This window comes from Pristis pectinata, chromosome 8 (assembly GCF_009764475.1).
Source record: "Pristis pectinata isolate sPriPec2 chromosome 8, sPriPec2.1.pri, whole genome shotgun sequence".
Lineage (NCBI taxonomy): Eukaryota > Metazoa > Chordata > Chondrichthyes > Rhinopristiformes > Pristidae > Pristis > Pristis pectinata.
The window spans coordinates 11,630,416-11,642,969 of NC_067412.1; the positions used below are offsets into that span (position 1 = coordinate 11,630,416).

General features: G+C 40.5%; 1 protein-coding gene across 1 annotated transcript; it reads left to right on the plus strand.

Annotated features, from left to right (window-relative positions):
- The first annotated feature begins 950 nt into the window (after nucleotides 1-950).
- Nucleotides 951-3,858, plus strand: LOC127573499 (myeloid-associated differentiation marker homolog). The gene has a single exon (XM_052021781.1). It carries the CDS (start codon nucleotides 1,039-1,041, stop codon nucleotides 1,909-1,911), a length of 873 nt encoding a protein of 290 aa, XP_051877741.1. The 5' UTR covers nucleotides 951-1,038; the 3' UTR covers nucleotides 1,912-3,858.
- The last annotated feature ends 8,696 nt before the right edge of the window (nucleotides 3,859-12,554 follow it).

The following is a 12,554-nucleotide window of genomic DNA, read 5'->3' on the forward strand; positions in this document are numbered from 1 at the left end:
GCCATCATTGCAGTCTCCAGAAGGTCCTCTCAATTCACCGGAAGGACAAGCAAATCAATATTAAGGTCTTCTGCCAAATCAACATTTCCAGTATTAAGGCCCTAATTACACTCTTTCATCAATGGTATCCACAATGACTTAGTTTACAGCTGTTTTATCTATCTAGTATAAGTGCTCAGTCCCTCCTGTCCAGATGTCTCCCCTCACTCAAATTCCACAATGCGTTGTGCTACGATGCAAAGGTTTTTGCTGCTTCTTATTCTCCAAATAATTTAGAAGTTGGACATAACATTGGACTTGACTTTGAGCTGTTTTGTATCTCTTGCTGTGTCACATGGACTTGTCCTTCAGTTCAGAACTGACGTGAGGGGTACGTTTTTTACTGAGAGAATGGTGGATGCCTGGAATGCGTTGCCCGGTAGGGTGGTGGAGGCAAATTCATTGGGGGCTTTTAAGAGAGGCTTGGATAAGCACATGAATGAGAGGAAAATGGAGGGATATGGGCATTCTGCAGGTAGGAGGGATTAGCTATGTCGGCACAACATTGTGGGCGGAAGGGCCTGTTCTGTGCTGTACTGTTCTATGTTCTACGTGCATCATTTTTTGCTTTTTGCATCACTAGTTTATCTTTAAAGTTGGATTGTGACTTACTGGTCAGGACAGAACCTGGACATAACTTTCATCCAACCAAAAACCCAGGCACAATCTGAGAATGGTTAATGAGTAACCATTTTAGGAGTAGGATGTGTAGGAGCAAAAGTACCTCCTCATAAAGAAATACTTTGACCCAACAGAAAGTAAGGCACCTAGGAAACAATTTTTATGGCAGACTCCTCCTGCGTTATCCCTGCCAACTTCCAGAAACTAATAAATTATCTTCTATACTGGTGTTGCAATCAGGCGTGACTCACCAGGAAGAATGTTTGTGAGGGAATAAGTAACATATTAAGCTTAATGTGGACAGCAGTGAACAGTCCCTCAGTCAGTGCGGCGGACAGAAAAGTAAAGTGCTGTAGAGGTTCATAGTTACTCCGCAGGATGCCACTGCAAATGAATTACAGATCGTTGACAACTCCAGTAGGAATTGTGAGACTTTTTCAACTCTTTCTTTCCTGCACGGCATTCAGCCTGATCGCTCATGTGGAGCGTTATTCTGGACCTTATGGAGGTTGGTGCATGTTTGCATGGTGCTTCTCCTTTGCCGTCACCCTGCTCATTATTGTGTTGGAGCTGACAGGCCTTTGCATCAATATTCCGATATCCTGGGAAGATTTCACCACGTCGTTTGCGATGCTGGCTATGCTGATGAACCTGACTGCCTCGATTATTTACCCTTCGGTTTTCATCCCGCCTGAAAAGCAGGTGATTAAGGACCATCAAATAGCAGCCACTGTCATGTCCTGCCTGTGTTTTATTGCTTATGCGATTGAAGTGGGTCTCACGCGAGCAAAGCCTGGTGAAATCAGTGGATTTTTAAAGACTATTCCAGGACTCCTTAAAGTGTTGGAAGCTTTTATCGCCTGCATTATCTTCATACTTGTTGAAGGGTCGTACAATGCCAACTCTGGTCGGAAGTGGTGCATGGCTGTGTACTGTATCTGTTTTATCGTCACCTTCCTGATCATAATTTTAACCATTGCTAAGCTCACAGCCACGTTACCATTTCCATTCGAGAAGTTTTTGATGGCCTACAACATCCTGGCTGTGCTGATGTACATCACCGTGGCAATCATCTGGCCAGTTTTCTGCTTCAGTGAACGCTATAGGAATCGGAACCCACCGTCCTGTAAACCAGGCGAATGCAAATGGGATAACCAAGTCATAGCGACTGTTTTAACCTACGTTAATCTTATTGTGTACATTGTGGATCTGGTTTATTCAACCAAGTTGGTCTTTATTGCTCAGGCTTAAGTGCTTCGGAATACTGTATGCATTGCTGATAGGGAAGATACCTTTACTGGGGATCCTAAATCAATATAACATATATTGGATCTTTTCATTCTGCAAGCTAGTATTGTTCCTTATGGATTTAAATTATTGAAGCTGTTAAGAGCATCCATACTTCTCTGCCCCTGAATACCCTCAGTGGGTTGATATGGTACTGAACCCTATCACTATCAACCCTTGCTCCTTCATCCCTTTTGTCTTTGGATTTCTCCTGTCTCCACCCTCTCACAGACTTTCCCCTTTGGCTTCTCCCCCCTCCCTCCCCTTCCCTTCTCTAGGTTGGATGGAAAGTCAGCAGAAATGAAGTGTTAACTCCACTTCTCCACCCAGTGGAGCTGGCAGGCTTGGTGAACGTTGGCAGTCTTTTCTGTTTCCAGTTAAGTTTGTGCATTGGTACCGTATGAGCCGCCCTCTCACACAAAGATAACACGGGCGATAAAAGCTGAGGTGCACCACACATGGGGTCAGGATTTGTCTTCCACTTTGATTCACAGAGACACAGTGATCAACCTTACCAGCCCATGCTGTGGTGAGCTCCGTCAAGGTCCTTACTCTTCGTGGCTACTTAGTGCAGGTGTGTAGGGGCTGAACATGGGACAAGGCAAGGATTTGGTTTGGCTTTATGAGGGAGCATAAGCTTTTATCATCTGTGTTATTTTTGTGATTGTTGAGGGCTCATACAATGGGTAGTTTAGGTTGTTGGTGGCACATAGCTGTGCACTGCATTAACTTCTTCAAACCTTTGAATGAATGTGGACGTATATTTGCATCAATGAATACAACATTCTTCCATTATAAATACACTTTATTAAAATGTTTGTATACAAGATCTACAGCATAAAGAATAGAGACTTTGTTTCCAAATCATACAGGAGGTCAGCTGAACAGACTTGTTAAGTTTATGAGCTTTTTGCATGCTGTCCTCAGATTAAAGCAAGTTTCTTCCAACAACAAACAAGGACTTCTTGGTGACTGAACTGATGTATTCCTTCAGTCTGTACGACATTCCAGGGGTGATGGTCTCTGGAAGACAATTATGACCAGTACCACCATATTCCAAGAATCAGAGAAAGAAACCAAGGATCTGGATTTGGAGCAGCTTACCTTGTCTAACCTTGGTGCTGCTTTAAGGTGGCTGGGTATTTGTACAGGATAGGGGTTGAAGTGTGGGAAACAGGGCTGCCTACTCCCAATTGTTCTCAGGCTCCCCTGTTGGAATTATTCCCATGAGGTCTGAACTACCATTCAAATTCTTCTCCAGTACTTCACAAAAAATCTAATCGTTGCTTGTTTGTTCTCAAAGTGATTTATTTTGCTATGTTTGGGATTTCTTACTTTACCACCAATTAAAGTAGTGGCAACTCTTGTGACAGTCTTTCATTTTACTGACACAGAGGCTTTTCAAAATCAACAACTTCAGCAGGGAATCCATAGCACAGAGAGATGACATTTGACCCAGCCCAATCTGTACTGGGAGCTATGTTGCTCAAGGGCCTCCTCTCACTCAAAGTATTTCTTCCCTCCCTTCCTTTGCCAACAGCCCCACCCTATTCCTTCATTACCTACCCACACTTTCATATCAAAACTCCCCCTTACAAAAGCAATGTTGAAGGACCATTTAGACAGGCACATGAACAAGTAGGTAGCTGAGCACATGCAGGCTGATGTGCAGTTTAAATTGTAATCATGGTCAGCACAGACACTGTGAGCTGAAGGGCCTGTTCTTGTGCTGTTCTACAGAATCATACAGCTTGGAAGCAGGCCCTTCAGCCCACTGAGTCTATACTGACCATCAACCACCCACTTAAACTTATCCCATTTTATTCCCATTACACTCAACTGTACCCTAGGGGTAATTTACAGCCAATTATTTTACCAACTCTCATATGTTTGGGATGTGGGAGGAAACAGAAGCAGCCAGGAAAAATCCATGTGGTCACAGAGAGAACGTGCAAACTCCACACAGAGAGCACCCAAGGTCAGGATTGAACCCTGGCCACTGGAGCTGTGAGGTAGCAGCTCTGCTAGCTCTGTCACTCTACCACCAAGCTGTACTGGGTTCTATGTTCTATGTTCTCCATCCTTATGCCACTTAGTTGCAGGCCTGCACGAGGGGAGCTGTGTTCCATGTTCTCACCAATGTGAAAAGTATCTGCTCCTAACCTCACCTTGTGTAGGTATTCCATCAGTGGCCAATTACGTTCACCGTATCAAAGCCTTTCAGTTTACTGAGACTCTCCCGAGCCATCTCTTTTCTGTGTCTGTCTCACCTCATTGCTTCACCTTCTGGCATCACCCCGGAAAACCTCAACTGCTGTTTACTTTAGTATTTCAATAATCCTTTGTACTATGGAGTGCCCTGAACAATATCCCAACAGAAATCTAATCAAGGTTTAACACTCCTTATCTTTGTACTCTTTCACTTTTGGAATGAATGCCTGTTCTTTGTGTGGATGGTTTTTGATCTTGTTGCTTGTTGTTCATTTGCATATCTATGTTCCCAGATTACTCCACCCCATTCAGTTACTCTCACTCCATGCAACAACTTTTCCTACTGACATGAAACATCACACACTTCACTATGTTGAATTCCACGCTAGGTTATTATAGTGCACACTGGCAGATTATTAGTTAGTACCAGCTGCAAATTTTGACACCATAACTCTGGTTCTTGAATCTAAATGATTTGTGATGTTACTGACTCCCCTCTGCCTCGCCCCCAGTCAGATACCACTTTCTGTAACTGCTTCCCTCCACTTCATGTTTTGTAGCCATTGTCCAATACCACTTATTGGCTTTAGATGCTTGTGCATTGACCTTTGCTTTGATCCGCTTACATGGCATAATTGACCTTGTTTAGACCTGTCTCTTTGAAGGAAATGATAAAGTTGGTTAAAATTGGCCTGTATGCAAATCTGATTCCAGTAAGTACAGAGACACAAGAAATTCTGCAGATGCTGGAATCTGGAGCAATACACAAAAAGTGCTGGAGGAAATCAGCAGGTCAGGCAGCATTTATGGAGGGAAATAAGCAGTCAATGTTTCGGGCCGAGACCCTTCATCAGGACTGGAAAGGAAGAGGGCAGAAGCCAGAATACGAAGGTAGGGGGAGGGGGAGGAGTATACGCAGGCAGGGGATAGGTGAGTCCAGGTGAGAGAGGGATGGTAGATGGGTGGAGGATGGGGAGAAGATGTAATAAGCTGAGAGGTGATGGGTAGAAGAGGCCGAGGGCTGAAGGAGGAGGAGTCCAGTAAGACAGAGCAGTGGACCATGGAATAAAGGATGGGGGAGGGGAGGAGATGGCAGGTCATCAAGGTGGGGGAAGGGAGCCAGAGGAATAAGGGAAGACAAAGGAGTGGGTTGGGGGAGAAAAAGAGGGGGTGGATTTACCGGAAGTTAGAGAAATAGATGCTGAGGCCATCAGGTTGGAGACTCCCAAGGCGGAATATGAGGTGTTGTACATCGACTGTTTATTTCCCTTCATGGATGCTGCCTGACCTGCAGAGTTCCTCCAGCACTTTTTGTGTATTGAATTAAGTACAGAGAGGTCTCCCTACTATCTGACACATGGGAAGTCATCACCAGGATTCTCCTGGTGACCCCTCAAATCGCAGTGTGGATTCCATTCACCCAAAGGCACAATGGTTATGGTCTCTACTGTGTGACAATTCCATGTGAAATACAGGGAGCAGCACCAACCACTAGATGTGGCCTATTGTGCCTCAGAAAAGATCTTGGCTCCATAAATCAAGAGAGACTGTTTGTCTCCTCATATTTGGATGCCCTCTGAAATTCATCTCAATCTTATGTTTCTTTTGTGATGACCTGCAAGTCCCAATGATTTGCCCCAATTGGCCCACAACATACTCAGGTGCTGAATGGTTTCAACTAAGGCACCTTTTACAATATTTTGCACCACAATATTACATGTCATCTCCAATAAGCTCCCCACTTGAGCAGAGCTGACCTACAGATTTGAGTGGAATTAACCTTCATGACAAATGGGGAACTACCTACACCCCCTCCACTCGGGAACCAATATCATTCCAACTTCGGTCATCGAGCGACAGTGTGCAGATGGAGCTTCTGTATGCACGCGTTTGGAGGCCAAGCTCTATGCCATCACCGTCTTTTCCCCTGAAACATATGAGAGAATGAGCCTTACATTAAAATAAAGGTCCTGTACCAACCTGCCCCATTGCACAGCAATGTCCTCTGACAATAAAGGTCAACAACAAGGTCCTGGAAAATATGGATCCCTTCCTAATCTATGGGAACCACATCTCAGCGAAGGTTGGCATTGAAAATTAAAGTCACTACTGACCAATGCACCAGCATAGTTTCTGGCCTGCTAAAGAACAGAGTGCTCTACTGGGCAGTCCTATCCTCCTGTACACTTTTGAACCATGGATTACCTACAGCAGGCACTGCAGAGCACTGGAGATATATACCATCAAATCAGTCTCCACAGAACCCTTTGAATCCACAGGTAGGGTAAGCAAATGAATGCCAGCCTTTTCTCCCAAGCCAACATCCCCAGCATTGAGGGTCTAAGTGTATTCAGTTGGTTCCAAGGGACAGGTCAAACCACTTGCATGCCCGACACCAGATTCCCCAAACAGACACTTTACTCTGAGTTCCATCATGGCAAGAGATTACTACAGAGTTCTCAAAGCCTCCTTTAAAAAAGTGTAACATCCTGGTCCATGGCAATTCAATGTAGAGCATTCAGGATGGCATGGAAAACCTTGGGGAGCATGTGGAAGCTCAGTGAAAATGGTGGAAGGAACACAGCACCTCCAAAACAACCTCAGATCCCACAATGGCCTTGTCACCTCATCAGATGTGCTCTGGAAGTCAGTCGGCTTCTCCTCCAAGGGGCTGCCCAAGAAGAAGGGTCATTTTGAAACCTGTTCTGACTACATTTTCATCATTGCTCCAAAATCTCTGGAGAATACTTTGCCTGAGCTTTGAAAACATTTTCAATATCTTTCCTACCATTAATAAGCTAACTGGTCTACAATTCCCTGCGTGACTTCTCTGCCAATCTTTCTTTTAGTAGAAAGGACACAAATTTCCTGTCTATGCTTCTGACACTAATTCATTTTCTACTGCATTTTTATGTATGTAAACCAGTGCTCCTGATATCTCTGTCCTAGCGTATTGAGTATCCACTGTGAAATGTATCGGTGCCCGTTAAGCCCTTTATTATTTGATATTGCTTTAGAACCCTTGGCTATTGCACTTCAGGACTCTTCAAATGTATGTGGCATTACTCGCGGACAGATGATTTATAAGATATCTCTCTACGCCGATGACCTGTTACTTTATATTTCTAATCCGGATGAATCTATCCCCGCAGTACTATCACTACTAGATCAGTTTAGTGTATTTTCTGGCTATAGATTAAATCTTAATAAGAGCGAACTTTTTCCATTGAATATGCAAACCCCAATTTATAGCCAATTACCTTTTAGATTGGTAACTGACTATTTTATGTACTTAGGTGTTAAAATTACCAAGAAACATAAGGACTTATTTAAAGCTAATCTATTGCCTTTGATTGACCATGTTAAACAATTATTTACTAAGTGGTCTCCACTGTCGTTATCATTGGTAGGCCAAATTAATGTGATTAAGATGAATATTTTACCAAAATTTTTATATTTATTTCAAGCGATTCCAATTTTTGTCCGGAAATCTTTTTTTGACACAATTGATTCTAAAATTCTTTCATATATTTGGCAGAATAAAAACCCAAGGTTAAGTAAGAAATATTTACAAAAATTAAAAAAGGATGGTGGTTTGGCCTTGCCTAACTTTAGATTATACTATTGGGCAATTAATATTAGATATTTAATTTTTTGGATACAAGATTCTGATGTAATTCAATGCCCCAAATGGGTATGCCTTGAGCACCAATCAGTTCCTGACTTTTCATTAGTTTCTATTTTAGGTGCTTCTCTCCCTTTTGTACTTACCAAGTTAAGTAAACATACGACTAACCCAATTGTTAAACATACAATACGAATATGGTTTCAATTTCATAAATTTTTTTGATTGAATAAATTTAATTCGTCAAGTCCCATTCAATCTAATTTTTTCTTTCATCCATCCAGAGTTGACTCAGCTTTTTCCATATGGAAAAGGAAGGGAATAGAATGTTTTCGGGATCTATTTATTGATGACTGTTTTTCATCTTTTGAACAATTGTCTAATAAATATAATTTGCCTAGATCACACTTTTTTCGATATTTGCAGATTAGAAATTTTTTAAAAACTACTATACCTTCTTTTCCGACACCTTACAAAATTGAAACTACGGAAAAAATTTTAGGTCTTAATCCTTATCAGAAGGGCTTGATAGCGATAATTTATGATTTAATTATGAAAATACGTCTAGAATCATTAGACAAAATTAAGAATGGATGGGAAAGTGAACTCCAGACATCTATACCTTTAGAGACTTGGAAGAAAATTCTTCATTTAGTCAATACATCTTCAATGTGTGCCAGACACCCGTTGATACGGTTTAAGGTAGTCCACAGGACCCACATGTCCAAAGATAAGTTAGCTCGTTTCTATAACCACATAAATCCTATATGTGATAGATGTAAGTCGAATGTGGCTTCTTTGACACATATGTTTTGGTCCTGTCCTCTTCTGGAAAAATATTGGAAAGACATTTTTAACATTATTTCAAACGTATTGAAGATTGATTTACAACTTCATCCTATCACTGCAATTTTTGGATTACCAAGGATAGAGTCTGGCCATTTATCTCCTTCCGCTAACCGTATGATTGCTTTTGTTACATTAATGGCCAAACGATTCATTTTGCTTAAGTGGAAGGATCCAATACCCCCTACTACTTTTCAATGGTTTTCTCAAACTATATCATGTTTAAACTTGGAAAAAATTAGGAGTGGTACTGTTGATCCTTCACTTAAATTTGAAGATATTTGGAGTCCATTTATTCAATATTTTCACATGATGTAGATCCCCTTTCAATAACTTTCCAACTTGGAGGAACGGACTTGACGACATAATATTGCTCTGTTTCTACTGAGAAATTTTAGCCCAGTTTTTTTTCCCCTTTTTGTTGTTGTTTGTTTTTCTTTTGAAGTTTTTTTTTGTTTAATTTATGTTTATAATTTTTTTTATTGATTTAGGGTTTTTAAAAAATTTATATAATAAATCTTTTTCTTTCCTTTCTTTTATATTATATTCATTTACTAAGAGATCATTGGATCTACAGATTTTTTTTATATTTTATTGTTCTTTATGATTATATATGCTATGATTGTTATCCTGATCTCTTTGTATTACATGTATAAATATTGATGCTATATATCAATCTGTATTAATTTGAAAACTAATAAAACGATTGAAAAGAAAGAAACGTATCAGGACCTGACATCACGCCTTCCTTTATATTGATGGCTACCTCTGCTCTGGGTTTTCCCACAATTGTAATAACCCCCTGGGATTACTCTACAGTTGTCCTTCTGTCCTTGTGAGAGTTAAAGATGGAGATAATGTACATTCTCAGCCTTTTCAATACCAAATGCGGCAAGCTTGTCTTGCACATGATTTAACAACCTCACTGAATTGTGGAGCGATGAACAGCACGACCACTGTCAACGGAGCATTCAGTTGGCAGCAACCTTCCCTGATCCTGAAGGTTGTGGGTTCCATTCCAGGGAACAGAAGGCAAAAATCTTGACTGAGGATTTTGGAAATGTTGTTTCCCAGATGCAACATTAAAACTAGGCCCTGCCCTCTCTGTCTCAGGTGGGCATAAAAGATCCATGGTGAAGAGAAAGATTTATCATTAAAGTTCTCACTCCCTCAATAGATTCTGCATTCTGTTATTGTTTTTCCTTTCATACTGCCTCAATGTACTTATGTATGGAACGATCTGTCTGGATGGCACGCAAACAAGGCTTCTCACTGTATCTTGGTACATGTGACAATAATAAACCAATTACCAATTACCAGACGTGCACAGATTGGGTAGCCGGTTTCCTGCATTATAATAGTATTTACGCTAAACAGTACTTCATTGGCTGTAATAAACTCTGGGACCTGATGAAAGGAATGTGAAAGGTTCCTTTCTTATGTGTACCTCTATTTACAGGCATTTTCTTTCCTATTAAGAAGAAATTGTATTTGCTATTTGGCATACCAGTTGTATTTCATTTCTCTTACTAAAGCTCATCATATTCATTTTTGGTACCTTTGCCTTTGGTGTTTTACATTATACTTAAGCTACCTTCTTTAAATTGAATAATTTGTCAAAAAATATCTTTATTCTGTGCTGTTAGTGTGCCCCAGAGAGCTTCACATGTGAGTCATCAAGTATATTTGCCACCAAACCATAAGGTGATATTGGGGCAGATTACCAAAGGGATGGTCGGAAGTGAAGTGTCTTGTTGGAGGAAAGAGAGGTAGAGGGGTTTGGTGGGGGTGGGAATGCCAGAGCTTTGACTTGGCAGATGAATATTTAACCAAGGAATCTCATTCTTAATTCCTGGGATGAGATGAATCTCAGTCTTAATTCCTAACCTAAATCATGGGAAGAAAGGTTTATCCTATCACAAACAGCTAAAGAAGTTGGATCTATATTCCTTGGAGTTTAGAAAAATGAGGAGTGATCTTACTGAAACATTTCTGATCCGAAGTGGATATGACAGGGCAGATGTCAAGATGTTTCCATGAGTGGGAGAGTCTCGAATGAAGGGACATAACCAAGATAAGGAGTGGTCATTTAAAACTGAGGTGCGCAGAAATTTCTTCTCACAGAGGATGGTGAATCTCTGGAAATCTCTACTCTGGAGGGTCGTGGAAGCTAGATCACTGCAGGCATTTAAAAAGGAGGTGGGTCATTTTCTGAAAGATCAGGGAACTGAGGGCTATGGGGAGCTAGCACAGAAGAGGCTTGGGGCAGATCTGCCATGATATTATTGAATGGCGGGACAGGTTTGAGGGGCTGAGTGGCCGACTCCTGCTGTTATTTTCTTGGTGTTCTGAGCTGGTTTTTACTATTTCAGCTAAATATATTTCTCATGACCTCCATTCTGTGAATTGTCCTTTTTTCATAATTGTCCTTTAACAACTTGTTATTGGATTTCATTAAAATCAAACATAATTTGAGGAAATACAGTGCTTCATAATATGCAACAATAGGCATGTCTGTGAATGGCAGAACATTTTTTCTCAAGGAAAGTTTGTTTTATGTGATGTGCCAAATGATTTGAAAAATATCACTTTTTTTTTCTAATATATTTTTGTTCTTTTGGAACAAAATGTGCACTACTTATGCAAAATAATGTTCTGTCTATCATAATATAGTTTGGATAGTTTCATTTTATTAAACTGTGATTCATTTGCAGCTTTTACAGTAAGTGTGCTTTCTTATGCTTTACTTTTTATTCCTCTACTACTGAATTATAGATTTGAGAGATGTGATTGAACCACAAAAGTAAAATCAATCAAAGGAAGTTCTTTTTCTTTCTAAAGTGTAATAGATTTTTGACTCTTCACTCTAAGGCAAGACAGAAATCCAAAGGCTTCAAATAAAATCAGGAACTGACCATATCTATACATGACTCTACCTCCCGATACTCACATCCAGGAATCCACCATCATTATATTTGACTGCTTTGCTTCTAAAACTTTAGATGCAGTGAATGCTTACCAGAAATGTTTGATCAGCCATGGGTGATTATAGCCCTTCTGTAATATGCCACATTCCCAAATTCAAATGTTAAATGTGCAACAAAAATATTATTGCTTTACAAACACACTTGGCTAACATTATACTACTATCGGAATTAAAATAGTATCAGCCAGTCATAGATAGCCATAGGGTCATACAGCACGGAAACAGGCCCTTTGGCCCAAATCCATGCCAACCAAATTGCCTACTTGAGCCAATCCCAGTCGCCTGCATTTGGCCCATATCCCTCTAAACCTTTCCTATCCATGTACTTGTCCAAACATCTTTTAAATGTTGTAATTGTACCCAAGTCTACCATTTCCTCTGGCAGTTCGTTCCACATACACACCAACAGGAGAAACCTACAATTGTATAACACCTTTTATGTTCCTATTAGAATGTTCTAAAATATTTTAGAACCAATTAAATAATTTAGAAGTGCAGTCACTGTTGTAATATAGAAAATACAGCAGCCAAATTTGTGCTCAGATGGCTCCATAAATATCAATTAACGGGATGAATGCTTTATGAATGTTAAACAATGGACAAATACTTATCTCTTGGAAGCCATAACTTTTTAATACATGGGCCAGAGTGTGGTGAATATCTGGAATTCTTGACCCTAGAGGGTTGTGGAGGCCAGATTGTTGGAGTATTTGACAAGGAAATAGATAAGTTTTTTTGGAAGATTGGGGAATTGAGGGTTATGTGGAATTGGCACAAAGTAGGAGATGAGGCTTGAGGCAGGTCAGTTATGATCATATTGAATAATGAGGGGACAGGCTTGAGGGGTCAAGCAGCCTGTTCCTACTCCTTTTTTTTACATTCTTATGTTACCCATTGTATCAGAGGTAATGAGTAATTTCCCCAAGCTGCACAGGTATT

Excerpts from the sequence above, each read along its gene's own strand:
- LOC127573499 (XM_052021781.1), top strand. The coding sequence starts at position 1,039 with ATGCCACTGCAAATGAATTACAGATCGTTGACAACTCCAGTAGGAATT.